The sequence below is a fragment of the Pseudophryne corroboree genome, chromosome 2 (assembly GCF_028390025.1).
Source record: "Pseudophryne corroboree isolate aPseCor3 chromosome 2, aPseCor3.hap2, whole genome shotgun sequence".
Taxonomy (NCBI): domain Eukaryota; kingdom Metazoa; phylum Chordata; class Amphibia; order Anura; family Myobatrachidae; genus Pseudophryne; species Pseudophryne corroboree.
This window is the reverse complement of record NC_086445.1, coordinates 468,880,015-468,900,265: the sequence shown is the minus strand read 5'-3', so window position 1 is coordinate 468,900,265 and position 20,251 is coordinate 468,880,015. Positions and strand designations below refer to the sequence as shown.

General features: G+C 46.5%; 1 protein-coding gene across 2 annotated transcripts in view; it reads left to right on the top strand.

Annotated features, from left to right (window-relative positions):
- Positions 1–2,585: 2,585 nt before the first annotated feature.
- Positions 2,586–20,251, top strand: part of GCC2 (GRIP and coiled-coil domain containing 2) — a 244,476-nt gene continuing 226,810 nt past the window's right edge. The window contains exon 1 of one of the 2 annotated variants that reach the window (XM_063953814.1): positions 2,586–2,785. In XM_063953814.1, coding sequence (XP_063809884.1) covers positions 2,780–2,785 — 6 coding nt within the window. In that variant the 5' untranslated portion in view covers positions 2,586–2,779. The other variant, XM_063953812.1, reaches the window with a different exon arrangement.

Below are 20,251 nucleotides of genomic sequence, written 5' to 3'. Positions count from 1 at the left end.
TGTCCCACCCCTAGGGGTGCTAGGGGTGTCTAACCCCCCACAGAGTTTGTTCCCAGATTGTAAGTCAGATGTGTACTAAGTTTGGTGTAAATTGCTCCAGGCCTTCCAGAGTTATGCTGTCTGCTGAAATACTTTGTGCTGCTGTACCACCCCTAGGGGTGTCTGACCCCCACATTGTTTGTTTCCAGAGTGTAAGTCATATGTGTAGGCAGTTTGTTGTAAATTGGTCTAGCCATTCAGGAGTTATGCTGGCTCCTGAAATACTCTGTGCCGCTGTCCCACCCCTAGAGGTGCTAGGGGTGTTTTCGAGATTGTAAGTCAGATGTGTACCAAGTTTGGTGTAAATTGCTCAAGTCCTTCCATAGTTGTGCTGGCTGCTGACATACTCTGTGCTGCTGTACCACCCCTAGGGGTGCACGGGGTGTCTGACCCCCATAGTGTTTGTTTCCAGAGTGTAAGTCATATGTGTACCAAGTTTGTTGTAAATTACTGCAGGCAATCAAGAGTTATGCTGTCTGCTGAAATACTCAGTGCTGCTGCCTCACCCCTAAGGGTGCTAGAGGTGTCTTCCTCCCACAGTGTTTGTTGCCAGATTGTAAGGCATATGTGTACCAATTTTTGAGTACATTGCTCCAGCAATTCCGGAGTTATGCTGTCTCCTGATATACTCTGTGCTGCTGTCTGTCCCCCTAGGGGTGCTAGGAATTTCAAATTGTTTTAGTTGCCTCCGCCATGTTTTAATACGCTTGTATGTGAAATTTCACGATCTTCGCTTGAAAACTGTGGATTTGTATAGAAAGACAGAAGGACAGAATGACAGATTTTAATTTTTATATATTAGATGAATAACAGAACTCGCTATACATAGGAACTCAATCGACGAGGGACGCGTGGAGACAGAAAGAACCTTGTGGACTGTGCACAAAGTTATGGCAAATTCTGACATGTCGTTAACGAGGACCTCCCTCGTCTGTACATGTTCAGATGAGGGAGGCGGTCGTTAACGATGCGCAGGAGTGCACGACATTGAGTGTACACACTGGACGAGATTGTGAAAGATCTCGCTCAGATCGGCCCTTCTGAGCAAGATCTTTCATTTTCTCGTCTAGTGTGTAGGGGGCTTTACTCCTGGGTTGTGTCCTTTTACACATGCAGTAATACTGGGTTGATGTGCGTTCACGTGCAAAAACCCGTGATTTAGCTGCATGTCTGAAAGGGGTATTAAAGATACCCGAGACCCGGGTAGTTTACCCGAACCCTGGCAAAAACCCAGGAATCTCGCCATATCTGAAAGGGGTATAACTGAAATCTCCCCGTAAATGTAAACATAGCTGTCTCATTATTACACAAATAATAATAATAATTTTATTTATATAGCGCTCTTTCTCCAATAGGACTCAAGGCGCTTAACAGATACATAGCATAATATAGTACAGAAAGTACATTTTCATAAAATACAGAAGCATGGAGATACTAAAGGGACATTATGGAAATGCTTGAGTGAACAGGAAAGTCTTGAGTCTATTTTTGAAGGATTCTATAGTTGGGGCCTCTCGCACTGTGCGGGGAAGTAAGTTCCATAGAGTCGGAGCCGCATGACTAAAAGCTCGACCCCCAGATGAATTACGGGAGATTCTAGGTACTGCTAAAAGTCCTTCACCTACAGATCGCAGTAATGGAGTGGGGCAGTATGGGGTCAGAAGCTGTTTCAGGTACCTTGGGCCCTGGTCATATAGTGCTTTGAAACTCAGTAAGCCAATCTTGAAGATGATTCGCCATCTTACAGGCAGCCAGTGAAGGGAGTAGAGTATGGGTGTTATGTGGCTAGAACGGGGCTGGTTGGTTAACAGCCTGGCAGCTGTGTTTTGCACCAGCTGTAAATGGTGCAATTCTTTTGCTGGGAGACCAAGGTAGAGGGCATTACAATAGCATACCTCCCAACTTTTGGATTGTCGATAGCGGGACTCTTGCGCAGCGCCGATCCGAAAAGGGGGCGTGGACTCAACCGTGATGGGCGTGACCTCACTCGAGTGGGCGTGGCCTCGGCAAACGGCCCATTTTTCCCCTTTTGGGGGCGTGCCTAGCGCTCTCCCAGCAGCTGGGCAACCCCCGCTCCCCTCCTAGCTCTGAATACATGCCGTGCGCGTGCGCACAGCATGTATTCAGTGATCACAGGCTGCTTTGCAGAGCAGAGCAGCGGGTGATCAAAGCCTCCCCTAACTGCCCCCCCACCCGCGAGACACTGCTGCCCGCGGGTGGGACAGCGGGACAGGGTCCGAATAGCGGGACAGTTGGGAGGTATGCAGTAGTCTAATCGAGATGATGCAAATGCGTGAATCTCCATATAACAAAGCATTTTAAGGCGTTGCCTCTATAGGCAATTATAGCTAGTGTCTGGAAAGTGACAGAAACAGTGCAGAATCTGCATCCAAAGAAAAAAGTGACACATCCCACAGCGAGCCTGACCTAGGGAATAGAATAGTAATTACCCGACATCGATGGTTTAGGCCGCCATCGACATCGATGGTAACCATCGATGGAGGCAACACAGATGGCCATCCATAGCCTGACCTGCCTGCATTGCTGATCCTGCTGAGTTCAGGTGATTTGATTGGCGTAGAGCGCAGGGCGGGTGTAGGAAGCGTGTCAGCCTAATGACGTACGCTGAGGGTGGTGTAACGTACCGGCGTGTGACGTGAGCAGGTGACGGAGGCGGAAGTGAACTACCTTTCCAGGATCCTGAATCCTGATACGGAAGTGAATATACTACCTACATGCCATGGAGGTAAGGGTCGCTACTGGGATAAAGCGAGATGTGTACTCCAGCTGGCTGCGCGTGTAATGTTCATAAATCATGTGTAAATGCCATACTACGTACTGTCTCCAGCTCACTATTGAGGCTCCTGTGTACATGTGACATGTGTTACTGTAGGGCTCTTCCAGTGACAATATTTAAATTAATTTTGTGTGAGGGATGCTGGTTACATGGGTCTTGTGTTTTTCCTCTTTTTGCAGTGGTGACTGATTTAGTGCAGTGTGTGTTTGAATGTTTTGCTCTGGAAGGTGTAACCATTTATCATTATTGATTTCTCTTACGTCCTAGAGCAGTGGTTCTCAAACTTGGTCCTCAGGACCCCACACAGTGCATGTTTTGCAGGTAACTCAGCAAGTGCACAGGTGTATTAATTACTCACTGACACATTTTAAAATGTCCACAGGTGGAGCTAATTATTTCACTTGTTATTCTGTGAGGAGACCTGCAAAACATGCACTGTGTGGGGTCCTGAGGACCGAGTTTGAGAACCTGTGTCCTAGAGGATACTGGGAATCCATTTAGTACCATGGGGTATAGACGGTTCCACTAGGAGCCTTGGGCACTTTAAGAATTTGATAGTGTACGCTGTCTCCTCCCTCTATGCCCCTCCTATCAGACTCAGTTTAGAAAATGTGCCCGGAGGAGCTGGTCACGCTGAAGGAAGCTCCTGAAGAGTTTTCTGCATTTATTTTAACTGTTTGTTGTTTTCAGTCAGGACTGGATGGCACCAGCCTGCCTGCTTCGTGGGACTTAGTTGGAGGAACGGCCCAACCTCTAGAAGGGTTAATGGTCCAGTTCCCCGCTGACAGGACACTAGCTCCTGAGGGAACTATTTGCATGCCCCAACACGGCAAGCGTACATTCCCGCAGCATGCCGCCAGCCCTAACAGAGCCAGAAGAATGAAGAGTGGGGAGTACTAAGCCAGCATCCCGGTTAGCGGGTCGCCGGCCATTATGGCGGCATGAGGGTACAGAGACGCACGGCTTCTACGGGGGCGGCGTAGTCTCCAGACTCAGTACACAGTGCGAACGCATCGCTTCTGAGGGAGCGAATTGAGTCTAAGTACACTATGGGTGTACACAGTACTCAGACTGGCATTACAGACTTAAAAGACGACTGACTCCGTTTTAAGCAGTAAAGATTACCTCAGCCAGTATAAAAAAGCGGGAACATCACGCGCCATTGACGAGGCGGGTCTTCACTATGAGTGGATCCAGCAGCGGATCCAGTGGTGAGTCCAGCAAGGGGATAAGTCTCTGGAGCTGCATCTCAGCGTTTGGGCCCATTACTGCATGCTGAGCTGATCCTGGGACTGTTTGGGCAAAGCCTCCTCTGTAAAGCCGCCTGCATGTCAGTGCTGTGCATTTTACAGGACACTTGAGTATGCTACATGACTGTTGACTGTGTTAGTTAAGAAACCGTGCATTACTTCAGGGTTATGTAGTACAAGTACCCTGTGATATATATCCAGTCTTTACTGTGCATTGATATATCTATTGATCTGTATAGATTTATTACTTAGTATTGCTAGTCCAGTGCAGTTTTATTGCTTGTCATAATTTCTGCATTATACATGTGTGTGTGCATATAGCTGCTTCGTGATTTCTATTCCGTGTATCTCACTCAGATTGTTATCCCTATATTCTGTACCCTGAGGGGGGATAAGTGCGTCGGGGTTATTTGTTATAGGTATTTCACAGGATATACTTATTGTGTATTTTTCTCTGTGATTTTCAGTCACTATATACTTCTTGAATCCTCTGTGCTATCACAGGGGGTTCTTGATTTGGTATTATACTGCTGATATTGTACTGTATTGCCCGTGGTTCACGCTTTCATATTATGTCAGCTTCAAGGGGCGACGGTTCTGCGGCTGATCCCACACTGCGTGGTGGTGATGCTGCAGACACATTGGAGGAAAACATAGCGGAGTATTCAGATTCTGGGGGCTCCCTGCCCACCCAGTAGGGCCGTAGCAATGGGGATCCATAATGACCCACCTTGGGCTACTTATTCCTCTCTACTAAATACGCTGCTAACTAGACTTACGCCCCCTATGGGACCTCAGGTGCCGGTACAGCCACATATTGTCCCTGCGGTTAATCCACCATGAGCATATCTCCTGTCCACTCAGTTACAGCAACTGAATCACGCTCTGAACAAACAAAAACCTAACCCTCGCCCACCTAAGACCGAGGGGTCCTCTAAGCGGGCCATTACTTCCTCACAATCCACCCATGTTCCAGACACTTCGTCTGATGAAGATGGCGTATATACTGATCCCTCAGACACTGACCCAGATGTTTCTGATGGGGAATCTGTTTCGCAGGTGGATGTTCCTGACTTATTGGAGGCTATCAGGCTGATTCTTCAAATTGATGATGACCCAGAACCTGTTGTTACCTCTAAGAAACCGGATAGGTTTAAATGTCAGAAGGTTATTTAAACAAGTTTTGCCTCATTCTGACCACTTAATTGTCATACGTCAGGAATCCTGGGAAAATCCAGGAAAGAAATTCACACCTCACAAGAAGATGCTGGCTCACTATCCCCTAGCTGCGGAGCCAAGTAAGAATTGGGAAACACCACCGCTGGTGAATTCGCAAGTGGCGCGGCTGGTGGTGTCCTCTGCTCTACCTGTAACTATCGTCACCTCTCTGATAGAACCGACGGATAAGCGTGTGGAGGGTTGCTTAAAAGCTATTTACACCCTCGCAGGAGCTGTGCATCGACCCACTATTGTAGCTGCAAAAGCTATTGGAGCGTGGGCTCAGGAGGTGGAAGCAGAGCTGCCGTCCAACTTTTCTGATAATGCTAGACATTGCCTCTCGTATATTGTCACAGCATCTCATTACATTAAGGAGGCGGCTTCTGATGCCGGTATTCTGGCGGCCAAGGCCTCTACTACGTCCATTTTGGCTCGCCGGATTCTCTGGTTACGGTCCTGGTCCATGGATCTGGACTCAAAGAAAACCCTGGAGGTGCTCCCTTTTAAGGGAGACATTCTTTTTGGTGAGGATCTCAACAAGATTGTGGCTGACTTAGCTTCTGCTAAGACGGCGTGTCTACCTAGTACTGCTCCTTCGGTCCCGAAGGTTAAGAGTACTTCCTTTCGTTCCTTTCGTCCTCCATGTAAAGCAAAGGATCAGGCGTACCCGAAACAGGCTCGCACTTCCAAAACCACTAAGCCCAAACCTAAACATGCCTGGGCTGCCCGTCAGCCTGCTTCCAAATCGCATGACGGGGTGGGCCTCAACCTGGGGGATCCCAGGTTGGGAGTCCGACTTCTAAGGTTTACCCAGCAATGGTTGAAGACCAATTCAGACTCCTGGGTACGGGAAGCATCACTCACGGATACGCCATATCCTTCAAGAATCGTCCCCCTTATCGATTTTGCCTGACAGATATCCCTTTGGATCAGGTGAAGGCAAAAACTCTTAATTTGGTGGTACAATCCCTCTTGGCCACAGAAGTGGTAGTACCGGTGCCTCTGGCTCAGAGAGGCAAGGGGTACTATTCACCACTGTTCCTAGTCCCGAAACCGAATGGTTCCTCCCGGCCCATTCTCAACCTCAAGTCCTTAAACAAATTGGTGAGAGTCTCCAAGTTTCGGATGGAAACTCTTCGCTCTATTGTTCTGGCTTTGGAGCCAGGGGACTATATGCTCTCCCTGGACATACAGGATGCTTATCTCCATATTCCTATTGCCATGTTGCATCAGCAGTACCTGCGGTTTGCTATTGGCAACCTCCATTATAAACTTCAGGCTTTTCCTTTTGGTTTGACTACAGCTCCGCGAGTCTTCACGAAGGTCATGGCGGTAATTACGGCTTTACTCCACCATCAGGGTGTCAGGATCCTACCGTATTTTGACGACTTGCTGATCTTGGCGAAATCCCCAGAAACACTCCTCCGTCACCTGGATCTGACGGTCCAGTTTCTGCAAGCCCACGGGTGTCTCATCAACTCGAAGAAATCCTCCTTAGTCCCTGTTCAGAGCATGGTGCACCTGGGGGCATTGTTGGACACTCACAACCAGCGGTTGTTCTTGTCTCAGGAGAAGGTCCTGAGCCTTCAGGACAGAATTCAATGCTTCCTCTCTCGTCTGCGAGTGTCGATTCACTCGGCGATGCAAGTACTAGGCCTCATGGTATCGGCTTTCGACATGGTGGAGTATGCTCAATTTCATTCCTGCCCTTTGCAGAAGCTGATTCTTGCCAAGTGGGACGGCCTGCCTCACCGGATCAGGTCTCAAATGATCTCATTGTCTCCGGAGGTTCGTCTGTCACTGAACTGCTGGCTCCAGGACCAACGATTGAGCAGGGGTCGTCCCTTCTGGATCTCCAACTGGGTCCTTCTGACGACGGATGCCAGTCTGAGGGGTTGGGGCGCGGTGTTGGAGCAACACTCCCTTCAGGGTCGGTGGACCAAGGAGGAGTCTCTCCTCCCGATAAACATTCTGGAATTGCGGGCAGTGTTCAATGCTCTGAACCTGGCCCAGTATCTCATGCAGAACAGGCCTGTTCAAGTACAGTCGGACAACGCCACCACGGTGGCGTACATAAATCATCAAGGCGGTACTCGCAGCCACATGGCAATGATGAAAGTGTCAAAGATTCTTCAGTGGGCGGAACGCCATCTACCAGCTATATCGGCAGTGTTTATTCCGAGGGTCCTCAACTGGGAAGCGGACTTCCTCAGTCGTCAGGACATACACACTGGAGAGTGGAGCCTCCATCCAGAAGTCTTTCAACTCCTAGTGGACAAGTGGGGCCTACCAGACGTAGACCGGATGGCGTCTTAACACAGTCACAAGGTTCTGGTCTTCGGAGCACGGACAAGGGATCTTCAAGCAGCGTTCATGGACGCACTGACAATTCCATGGAACTTTTGGCTGCCGTACGTGTTCCCTCCGGTGTCGCTTCTGCCCAGGGTAATAAGGAAGTTCAAGCAAGAAGGAGGAATCCTGCTTCTGATCGCTCCAGCGTGGCCCAGACGGCATTGGTTCTCAGACCTACAGGGTCTCTCGATAGAGCGTCCTCTTCTACTTCCACAACGCCCAGACCTCCTCGTTCAGGGCCCTTGTGTATACCAGGATTTGTCCTGGCTGGCTTTGACGGCGTGGATCTCGAAGCTTCCGTTCTGAGGGCCAAAGGATTTTCTTAGGCTGTCATTCAAACCATGTTGAAGGCCCGTGAACCGGCTTCTGCTCGGATTTATCATACGGTCTGGATTTCTTACTTTGCTTGGTGCGCAGCTAACAATCATGATGCTTACAAGTTTAGTACGGCCAAACTTTTGGCTTTCCTACAACGGGGCCTGGACTTGGGCCTTCGTCTGGCCTCCATCAAGGTTCATATTTATGCCTTGTTGGTGTGGTTTCAGAGAAAAATTGCATCTCTGCCTGATGTTCATACATTCACTCAGGGTGTGTTACGGATTCAACCTCCCTATGTCCCGCCTGTGGCTCCTTGGGCTCCTTGGGAGTTTATAATGGAGGTTGCCAATAGCAAACCGCAGGTACTGCTGATGCAACATGGCAATAGGAATATGGAGATAAGCATCCTGTATGTCCAGGGAGAGCATATAGTCCCCTGGCTCCAAAGCCAGAACAATAGAGCGAAGAGTTTCCATCTGGTTCTGGTTCTTGGTTCTGGAGACGTTGCAAGAGTTTCCAATTGAACCTCTTGAGTTTGCAGACCTTAAGTGGCTTACTCTTAAGGTTTTGTTTCTGCTGGCTTTTGCCTCTCTGCTAGATGGGTTTTAGATTTGGGTGCATTATCTTGTCGGTCTCCCTTTCTGATTTTTCACCGTGACCGGGCAGTCCTTCAGACACTCCCTGGTTATCTACCTAAGGTGGTGTCTTCTTTTCACCTTAATTGTGGTTCTGGCCTTTATCTCTCCCTGAATTGTCATCCAAAGAGCGGTCTTTGGACGTGGTACGGGCTCTCCGTATCTATGTGAAGAGTACAGCTTCCATTCGGAAGTCGCATTCTCTCTTTGTCCTTTTTAGTTTTCACAAACGTGGCTGGCCTGTGAATAAGCAGACCCTGGCCAGATAGATTAGAATGGTGATTGCACAAGCTTATGTACAGGCTGGCCTTCCAGCTCCTGCTACCATCAAAGCCCATTCTACTCGGTCTGTTGGACCTTCTTGGGCGGCCCGCCGTGGTGCGACCCTTAAACAATTGTTCAAGGCGGTTACGTGGTCCTCAGTGAACACGTTCATAAGGTTCTATGACTTTGATACTTCCGCCTCTCAGGATGCTTCCTTTGTGCCCGCTACAGTGCGTCCCCTCCCATGAGGAACTGCTTTAGGACATCCCCGATGTTATTCCCTGTGGAGCCCAGTGTACCCCGCTGCAGAAAAGGAGAGTTATGGTAAGAACTTGCGTTGTTAAATCTTTCTGCGAGGTACACTGGGTTCCACAGGGCGCCCACCCTGACGCACTTAGCTTCTTTGGGTTTGTACGGCGTTAGCCGCTGATTCCTTCTCCTGTCGTGAGAATGTGGTGTACGTGGCTACTAACAGTTGTCGTCTCTTTTGCCTGCTACTGCATTGGACTGGTTAACGAAACTGAGCTCCTGTGCACGGAGGCGGCGCTGAGCATCTTGGAAACAGTCAAAGCTGTAGCCTGTTGGTGCCTCGGATCAAGATCCTACCCTACAACCCCGATGTTGGGGGTCATTCCGAGTTGATCGCTTGCTAGCAGTTTTTAGCAGCAGTGCAAACGCTATGCCGCTGTCCACTGGGAGTGTACTTGAGCTTTGCAGAAGTGCGAACGGTTGTACCGCAGAGCGGCTACAACATTTTTTGTGTAGTTTCAGAGTAGCTCAAAACCTACTCAGCGCTTGTGATCACTTCAGACTATTCAGTTCCGGATTTGACGTCACAAACCAGCCCGGCGTTCGCCCAGCCACACCTGCGTTTTTCCTGGCACGCCTGTGTTTTTCCGCACACTCCCTGAAGACGGTCAGTTGCCACCCAGAAACGCCCACTTCATGTCAATCACTCTGCGGCAAGCAGTGCGACTGAAATGCATCGCTAGACCCTGTGCAAAATTACATCGGTCGTTGTGCCCATACATCGCGCGTGCGCATTGCACGGCATGCGCAGAACTGCCATTTTTTTAGCCTGATCGCTGCGAACAATTGCAGCTAGCGATCAACTCGGAATGACCCCCCCCCCGTTATTCCCTGTGAAACACAGGGTACCTCGCAGAAAGAGATTTAACAACGGTAAGTTCTTACCATAAATCTCCTTTTCCCTCTATCCTGACTAGTCTCCCAGTTCCTGCCGCTGAAAAAATATCCTCACAGCATGATGCTGCCACCACCATGCTTTACTGTAGGGATGGTATTGGCCTGGTGATGAGCCGTGCCTGGTTTACTCCAAATATGACGCCTGCCATTCACACCAAAGAGTTCAATGTTTGTCTCATCAGACCAGAGAATTTTCTTTTTCATGGTCTGAGAGTCCTTCAGGTGCATTTTGGCAAACTCCAGGCACGCGGCCATGTGCTTTTTACTAAGGAGTGGCTTTCATCTGGCCACTCTACCATACGGGCCTGATTGGTGGATTGCTGCAGAGATGGTTGTCCTTCTGGATAGATCTCCTCTCTCCACAGAGGAATGCTGTAGCTCTGACAGAGGGACCGTCGGGTTCTCGGTCACCTCCCTGACTAGGGCCCTTCTCCCCCTATCACTCAGTTTAGACGGTCGGCCAGCTCTAGGAAGAGTCCTGGTGGTTCCGAACTTCTTCCATTTATGGATGATGGAGGCCACTGCACTCATTGGGACCTTCAAAGCAGCAGATATTTTTCTGTACCCTTCTACAGATTTGTGCCTCAAGACAATCCTGTCTCGGAAGTCTACAGACAATTCCTTTGACTTCATGCTTGGTTTGTGCTCAGACATGCACTGTCGAGTGTGGGACCTTATATAGACAGGTGTGTGCCTTTCCAAATCATGTCCAATCAACTGAATTTACTGCAGGTGGACTCCAATTAAGCTGTAGGAACATCTCGAGTATGATCAGTGGAAACAGGATGCACCTGAGCTCAATTTTGAGCTTTATGGCAAAGGCTGTGAATACTTAAGTACATGCGATTTCTTCATTTTTAATTTTTAATAAATGTGCAAACATCTCAAACTTTTTTTTTCACGTCGTCATGGGGTATTGTGTGTAGAATTTTGAGGACAAAAATGAATTTATTCCATTTTGGAATAAGACTATAACATAATATGGAATAATTGAAGCGCTGTGAATACTTTATGGATGCACTGTATATTTAAAACATTCAGAATTCCCCCCTTTATGAACTGAAAATAGGTTAGTGTGATATTAGTTAAAATGATAGCCTTGGCACATAACACTATCAAACACAGACATTACAGAGACCAGACAGCTGGTTGAATTATAATCTTTATTAAAGTCATCCAGTGAAGTGTGTACAAGAACAACAAAATTACGAGATACTCTGTTCAGCTATCTAGTCCAATATTGTATAGTGCCCAATGCTCAAAGAGTGGAATTAAATTAGCAATATAGAACTTACGAAGGAGCCCTAGACTGTTCGGAAGGGTCCCCGGCTCAAGTTTTTAACATTCTCAATATATTTTCATATTCTATTAACTAATATTTCACTGATCTATTTTTCCATTCCCAAAGGGGGAATTATGGATGTTTTAAATATATAAAAGTTAAGCATTTAGTTAAATTTGATACTGGCTAGTGCACCCAAATACTACCCCTTCTTTTTTTTCTCGTTACTTTGTGATTTCATAAGTTGGAAAGAAATTGGATAGTCTGATGAAAAAGTTGGTTTGTGGGGCACCATTTTAGTTGGACAGACAAGTTGGTCAGGTCGCGTAAAGCTGTTCAGGTATATAGGGGTCTATTCATGAAGCAGTGAAAAGTGTGGAGAAGTGAGCCAGTGGAGACGTTGCCCATGGCAAACAATCAGTATTGACGTAACATTTATAATTTGCATACTATACAGTTATACAGAGCAGCTGATTGGTTGCCATGGGCAACTTCTCCACAGGCTCACTTTTCCACACTTTTCACTGCTTCATGAATAGACCCCATAGCCAGCTATATTGTAGTTCAAATTGCTGTTCAGTTAAACCCTTTTCAGACAGAAAATGAAATTACCGGGTGAAGCAGTTCTACCCGGTAATTTCATGAAAAACACGGGTCCTTTTTCTGTGTGAAAAGGTTTTAAGTCTGATTAACTTTCAGGAAAAGAGCAATGCCTTATATACACAAAAGTTCAGGCCGCTGCGACCGTTAAGCGTGTGTGTGTAACCCCTATCAAATGCGTACACGTTGCGTGCGCACGTCGTCACGCTGTAAGCACAAAGTAGCTACTCGTGCGGCAGAATACAATTTATAACCCCTAACAGGAAAGGAATGCGACACCAATTGTATATGTAATGTTGAGGTCCAACCCAGCAACAACTATTTACTCAAAAGGGGGTACAACAAGAAATACAATCACATAAGACAGTGGTTCCCAAACTGTGTGCCGTGGCACCCTGGGGTGCCGCGGGACACTTGCAGGGGTGCCTCAGGTTGGTGGTCAAGGACCAATTCAAACTATTTATTGTCAATTTAATAGGCAAAACCAGTGCTGATGGCTTCCAGTTATAAAATGTGTGGACAAACAGAAGCAAATCTTGTCCCTCACCACGCAACTGACCCTAGGGTGACATATAAACATAATTTACTTAATCTAATATTTTTTTCTAAATTTCTCAATAAGAAACTTGTGGCCTAGGGGTGCCGTGAAAAAAAAATCTGACACTCCAGGGTGCCGTGACTCACAAAAGTTTGGGAACCACTGACATAAGAGAAAAGGCTACAATCAATGGATACATACGTTTGTTCGCCTGCGCCACCCGGTCCCGGTCCTCAGTCAATCTGGATAGATGACCATCAGAGAATGTGTCTGACCGGACAGGCGGCTTGGCTTTTATACATTAGTCCAAATCATGAAACAATGGAAAATGTAATCTCTTCATCTATAGGTCAAAGGGCTGGTCATTTACAGCACAGGAGGGTTCATAGGTCGGTTTGAATAGGTGGGCGATGCCCAGTCCAGGTGCACTTGCAGATGTTCTCCACTGGGTTCCCGCCGAATATCAAGAGTACAGTAAATACAGTGTAATAACCGGAATATTGCCCTTGAAATACTGTACAGCTGGATACCAAACACCACCTCCTAACCTAATTCTGTCCCCTCATATCCTGTAAAGTTGAATATCTCTATTGTTATACCTTTGAAGCAAATGTAACTCGCTGGTGTGGTGCATGTAGGCTATGTGTAACTTATGCACTATGTGGATTAAATGAGATATGTCTTTGTGGCTTTTCCATGCGAATGCATATGCTACCGTAATTACTCATACCACGCGCTAATACGCAGGACCTCGTGAGCCAATATACGCAAGTGCGAATATGCGCACGCACGGCAGAACAAGCACACGCACGGAGGCCACTCTGTGTGGTGTTTGCACGTGATGTGTATGACTATAATATTTTCGACTTCGACAAAGGTCAACCTGGGTTGAAATTTCTGGGACTTCGTGTCAGGAATTTACCAGGGTTGGAGACCCCGGAATTTCGACCCATGTTGACCCTTCCACACAGACAAAATATCAGTTTTGATCGGCAAATTACCGGGTCAAAATTCTTGACCTGGTAATTTGCTTCTCTGCGTGAAAGGGGGTTCAGACAGAGATCAGCAACACAACCCAGCACTGAAGTGTCGGGTAATTGCCGGGTTTTCTGTCTGAAAAGTGTATTAGGGACACATTGTTCAATTGACCAGTCTGTATAGCATACAGTGCCTTCCCTAGATTGCTCTTTATGCAGAAGGTATTGTGAATTGGCAGTTTTTGTTAATAAAGTGAATGTAATAGACCAGAAATTTAACATTACCAACTTACAATACCTTCCCAAATAGTAATATAAGGAGGCATTGTATGCTTGTGTAGGCTTTAATCAACTGAACAATGTGTCCCTAAGATTACACAAAAAAAACCCAATATGTACTATACTAACTTTACTTCACTTAGCGTTGATTGGATAATGAAGCAATGATGTATAATACCCCTTTCACACAGAATGTGAAATTACCGGGTGAAGAAGTTCCACCTGGTAATTTCACTATTAACACAGGTCCTTTTTCTGTTTGAAAGGGTGAACCCGGGTTGAAATTCCGACCCTTTCACACAGACTAAATACCTGTGTTGATCCGCAAATTACCGTGTAGAATTTCTTGACTGTGTAATTTGCTTGTCTGTGTGAAAGGGGGGGGTCAGGCAGGGACCAGCAAAACGACCCAGCATTGAAAAGCCGGTACTTTCAGACATTTCTCTCTGAAAGTGGTATTAGTGACGATGTCTGTAAAATATATTGGCAATCAAGACAAATATAGGTGTACATGAATACACATTTTTAAATAGAATACTCGATATAACTGACATAGCAGAAAATAAAGGAGATACCATAATTTATTGCAAACCGTTACTCAGAAATTTGATGGACACATTTTAATCACACATCATAATAATGTTGTCTTGATTCCGAAATCATAGAATGTTTAAAGATCCATTACTTAATTACCACAAATTTGTTTTTAATATTTTAATAAAGTAGATCTAATAGCTGAAAGAGACATTGGGGGAGGATATCCTATTAGCCACGGTAATTTGCAGCATGAACTTTATCACAATAAAAGCCAGATGGAAAATTAGTCAGTTAAAATTCAAATTCACAGCAATTTATGTAATTATTGCCATTAGTACCTCACATTTTTAAATTTGTATTTTTAATTATGTTTAGATTTTGCCTTTCAATTGTAGTATTAAAGAAGAAAGCTAGATATATAGATATTAATTATTGTCATTAGATCCAGGCCATCCACATATAGGTCACCAATTAAAAGTAAGACTAACGATAACAGATGGGAAAAAACAGTTCTTGAAACAAGATGTTTTAGCTCTAATACACCTGAACCGTCTTTTAGATGGAAGAAGAGCGAAGATGCAGTGGTTAGGTTTATAACAATCATATAATCAATTTGTTGCAAGAAGAAATCTTAATAGTATATTTACTATAAAGCTTAATATAAAACCAACAGTGATAACACCTTAAGAAAATCTGGGAGTGCCCATAGGGTATGGATCACAGGGTCAACCTGGGAAAGGTCGACAGTCACTAGGTTGACATGCATTAAGTTGACGTGAAAAAGGTTGACATACTTTTTTTTTTGAAAGAGGTGGGGGGTTTGGTGTAGTTAACGCTGTAAAGTCATTGGGAACCCCAATCAGTGCACAGCGCCCCTTTGCAGCTCCAGGCAAGGTGCCTCGCTCTACAACCACTGCGCTCGGCACATGTTACTATTCACAATCGTAGTCCACGTGGATGGTAAAGTATGAAAAAGTAAAAAAATTGTTGTTTAAAAAAAAACTCATGTTGACCTTTTCCTGTGTTGACCATTGCCATGTCGACCTTTTTACAATGTTGACCTTTTGTCCATGTCGACCAATAGTGGTCGACCTATTGATTTACAACCTCCCATCCTGTTACCATGCCCATATAAGAATACTTACTTCTTTTTTTCTGCAGCAGGATACATTGGTTTCCAATGGAAAACACTGGGGTGTAGAGTGGATCTTGAGCCAGAGGCACCAACAGGCTAAAGCTTTAGGCTGTCCCAGAATGCATTGGGGCCTCCCCTATAAACCACGCCTCAAGGCACTGAGAGCTCAGTTTTGAGTTGGTGCCTGCAGCAGCAGGTCACCTAACAGGAGGGCTGCACTGGGCAGCCCTGAAAAAGCTTTTCTAAGAAGATTTCTTCAACTGGGCTGTCAGCGCTGCAGCTCCATCACCTCCCAAGCAGCGTCCCATACTCCCGCGGCTCAGTGCCCGGGTACTTGCGGCGGAGGCGCTCCAGGTTAGGCACACAGTTGCAGACCACTCTCCTGGATCGCTTGGCTGCTACGGGGAGGAGGTAAGATAGTAACCCAGGCAGGATTTGCAATTTAAATTGCATTCTTGGGAGACGGGTCGCGGTGCTGTCATGGACACCGAGCAGGGACCCCAGTAGACCGCCAGGTCGTAAGAGTACAGGTCAGGTGTACTAACTCCCCATTTAATAAGGCTCTGTAGTACCGTCAGTGGAATAGGGGAACCGGCGATTGACCTGTAGCTCTTCCCCTGGCCCAGAGTGCCATCTCCACATAGCTTTCCAGCCCTGGAGCTGCCTCACACTCTCCCTCATTCCCTGACAGAGACGCTGGGTGCCATCTTCTGAGCATAGCTTCTACTGGTCTCTGGGATTGCAGGGCAAGGTCTCCCTTGTAAAGCCGCCTGTATACAGCGCTGTGACTTTACAAACACTTGAGTATTCTACATGTCTTTATATAGACAGCGATAGTTAAGAAGTGTACCTGTTATAGAATATATTGTACGAGTATTCTAATATATACCTCTGGTCTAGGACCGTGCTGTGTTTTATTTATATATATATATATATATATATATATATATATTCAGAAAAAAGACGGCGTCACTCCAGGTCTTTCAGATAGTAATGGTGTAATTCAAATAAACATCACAAAAGCCAACGTTTCGGGGCCCGTAGCCCCTTTGTCAAGGTGTGTGCAGTGTAAAGAAGAAAAAGCCTTACCTTTTAAAGATCCGTGTCACCCACTGTGGGTGACACGGATCTTTAAAAGGTAAGGCTTTTTCTTTACACTGCACACACCTTGACAAAGGGGCTACGGGCCCCGAAACGTTGGCTTTTGTGATGTTTATTTAAATTACACCATTACTATTTGAAAGACCTGGAGTGACGCCGTCTTTTTTCTGAATACATGCCCTAACTAGCACGGAGGGCACCCAGGCAACTTACATCATCAGGACCAGGAGTGCCGGGCACCATTGGTACAATATATATATATATATATATATATATATATATATATATATATATATATATATATATATATATATATATATATATATATATATATATATATATATATATATATATATATCTATCTCTCGGCACTCGAAAAATAGACACAAATACCTTGGTGATCCAGTCCTATCATGCGGTAGCCATGATTAGATAATTCCAAGAAGAGGGACGGCACTCATAGGATTTTGCAACAAACATATTGTATTCCAATAAAAGACAGTTCCAAAGATTACATCAGGATGTACATCCTGATGACGGTGTTCTACACCGAAACGTTGATGTCATCTTTGGAACTGTCTTTTATTGGAATACAATATGTTTGTTGCAAAATCCTATGAGTGCCGTCCCTCTTCTTGGAATTATATTTATGTATGTATATATATATATATATATATTTCTCTATCGTCCTAAGTGGATGCTGGGGTTCCTGAAAGGACCATGGGGAATAGCGGCTCCGCAGGAGACAGGGCACAAAAGTAAAGCTTTTACAGGTCAGGTGGTGTACTGGCTCCTCCCCCTATGACCCTCCTCCAGACTCCAGTTAGATTTTTGTGCCCGGCCGAGAAGGGTGCAATTCTAGGTGGCTCTCATAAAGAGATGCTTAGAGAGTTTAGCTTAGGTTTTTTATTTTACAGTGATTCCTGCTGGCAACAGGATCACTGCAACGAGGGACAGAGGGGAGAAGAAGTGAACTCACCTGCGTGCAGGATGGATTGGCTTCTTGGCTACTGGACATGAAGCTCCAGAGGGACGATCACAGGTACAGCCTGGATGGTCACCGGAGCCACGCCGCCGGCCCCCTCACAGATGCTGAAGCAAGAAGAGGTCCAGAATCGGCGGCTGAAGACTCCTGCAGTCTTCTTAAGGTAGCGCACAGCACTGCAGCTGTGCGCCATTTTCCTCTCAGCACACTTCACACGGCAGTCACTGAGGGTGCAGGGCGCTGGGGGGGGGGGCGCCCTGGGAGGCAAATGAAAACCTTTAAAAAGGCTAAAAATACCTCACATATAGCCCCAGAGGCTATATGGAGATATTTACCCCTGCCTAAATGTACTAAATAGCGGGAGACGAGCCCGCCGAAAAAGGGGCGGGGCCTATCTCCTCAGCACACGGCGCCATTTTCTGTCACAGCTCCGCTGGTCAGGAAGGCTCCCAGGTCTCTCCCCTGCACTGCACTACAGAAACAGGGTATAACAGAGAGGGGGGGCAAAATAAATGGCAATATATTAATATAAAAGCAGCTATAAGGGAGCACTTAATCATAAGGCTATCCCTGTCATATATAGCGCTTTTTGGTGTGTGCTGGCAGACTCTCCCTCTGTCTCCCCAAAGGGCTAGTGGGTCCTGTCTTCGTATAGAGCATTCCCTGTGTGTCTGCTGTGTGTCGGTACGTGTGTGTCGACATGTATGAGGACGTTATTGGTGTGGAGGCGGAGCAATTGCCAAATATGAGGATGTCACCTCCTAGGGGGTCGACACCAGAATGGATGCCTTTATTTGTGGAATTACGGGATAGCGTCAACTCGCTTAAGCAGTCGTTTGCCGACATGAGGTGGCCGGACACTCAATTAGTGCCTGTCCAGGCGCCTCAAACACCGTCAGGGGCTGTAAAACGCCCCTTGCCTCAGTCGGTCGACACAGACCCAGACACAGGCACTGATTCCGGTGGTGAAGGTGACGAATCAACCGTATTTTCCAGTAGGGCCACACGTTATATGATTTTGGCAATAAAGGAGATGTTACATTTAGCTGATACTACAGGTACCACTAAACAGGGTATTATGTGGGGTGTGAAAAAACTACCAGTAGTTTTTACCGAATCAGAAGAATTAAATGACGTGTGTGATGAAGCGTGGGGTGCCCCGATAAAAAACTGCTAATTTCAAAGAAGTTATTGGCTTTATACCCTTTCCCGCCAGAGGTTAGGGAGCGCTGGGAAACACCTCCTAGGGTGGACAAAGCGCTAACACGCTTATCAAAACAAGTGGCGTTACCCTCTCCTGAGACGGCCGCACTTAAAGATCCATCAGATAGGAGGATGGAAAATATCCAAAAAGGTATATACACACATGCAGGTGTTATACTACGACCAGCTATTGCGACTGCCTGGATGTGCAGTGCTGGGGTAGTTTGGTCAGAGTCCCTGATCGAAAATATTGATACCCTGGACAGGGACAATATTTTACTGTCGTTAGAACAAATAAAGGATGCATTTCTTTATATGCGTGATGCACAGAGAGATATCTGCACACTGGCATCACGGGTAAGTGCTATGTCCATTTCGGCCAGAAGAGCTTTATGGACACGACAGTGGACAGGCGATGCGTAGAGGAGTTATTTGGGGTCGGTCTATCGGATTTGGTGGCCACGGCTACGGCCGGGAAATCCACCTTTCTACCTCAAGTCACTCCCCAACAGAAAAAGGCACCGACCTTTCAACCGCAGCCCTTTCGTTCCTTTAAAAATAAGAGAGCAAAGGGCTATTCATATCTGCCACGAGGCAGAGGACGAGGGAAGAGACAGCAACAGGCAGCTCCTTCCCAGGAACCGAAGCCCTCCCCGGCTTCTACAAAAGCCTCAGCATGACGCTGGGGCTTCGCAAGCGGACTCGGGGGCGGTAGGCGGTCGTCTCAAGAATTACAGCGCGCAGTGGGCTCACTCGCAGGTAAATCCCTGGATCCTGCAGATAATATCTCAGGGGTACAGGTTGAAATTAGAGACAGAGCCACCTAGCCGTTTCCTGAAGTCTGCTTTACCAACGTCCCCCTCAGAAAGGGAGACGGTTTTGGAAGCCATTCACAAGCTGTATTCTCAGCAGGTGATAGTCAAGGTACCTCTTCTACAACAAGGGAAGGGGTATTATTCCACTCTTTTTGTGGTACCGAAGCCGGATGGCTCGGTAAGGCCTATTCTAAATCTGAAGTCCTTGAACCTGTACATAAAGAAGTTCAAGTTCAAGATGGAGTCACTCAGAGCAGTGATAGCGAACCTGGAAGAAGGGGACTTTATGGTATCCTTGGACATCAAGGATGCGTATCTCCACGTTCCAATTACCCCTCACACCAGGGGTACCTCAGGTTCGTTGTACAAAACTGTCACTATCAGTTTCAGACGCTGCCGTTTGGTTTGTCCACGGCACCTCGGGTCTTTACAAAGGTAATGGCCGAGATAATATTTCTTCTTCGAAGAAAAGGCGTATTAATTATCCCATACTTGGACGATCTCCTAATAAGGGCAAGGTCCAGAGAACAGCTAGAGATGGGTTTAGCACTATCTCAAGAGGTGCTAAAGCAGCACGGATGGATTCTGAATATTCCAAAATCCCAATTAATGCCGACAACTCGTCTGCTGTTCCTGGGGATGATTCTGGACACAGTTCAGAAAAAGGTTTTTCTTCCCGAAGAAAAAGCCAAGGAGTTATCTGACCTGGTCAGGAACCTC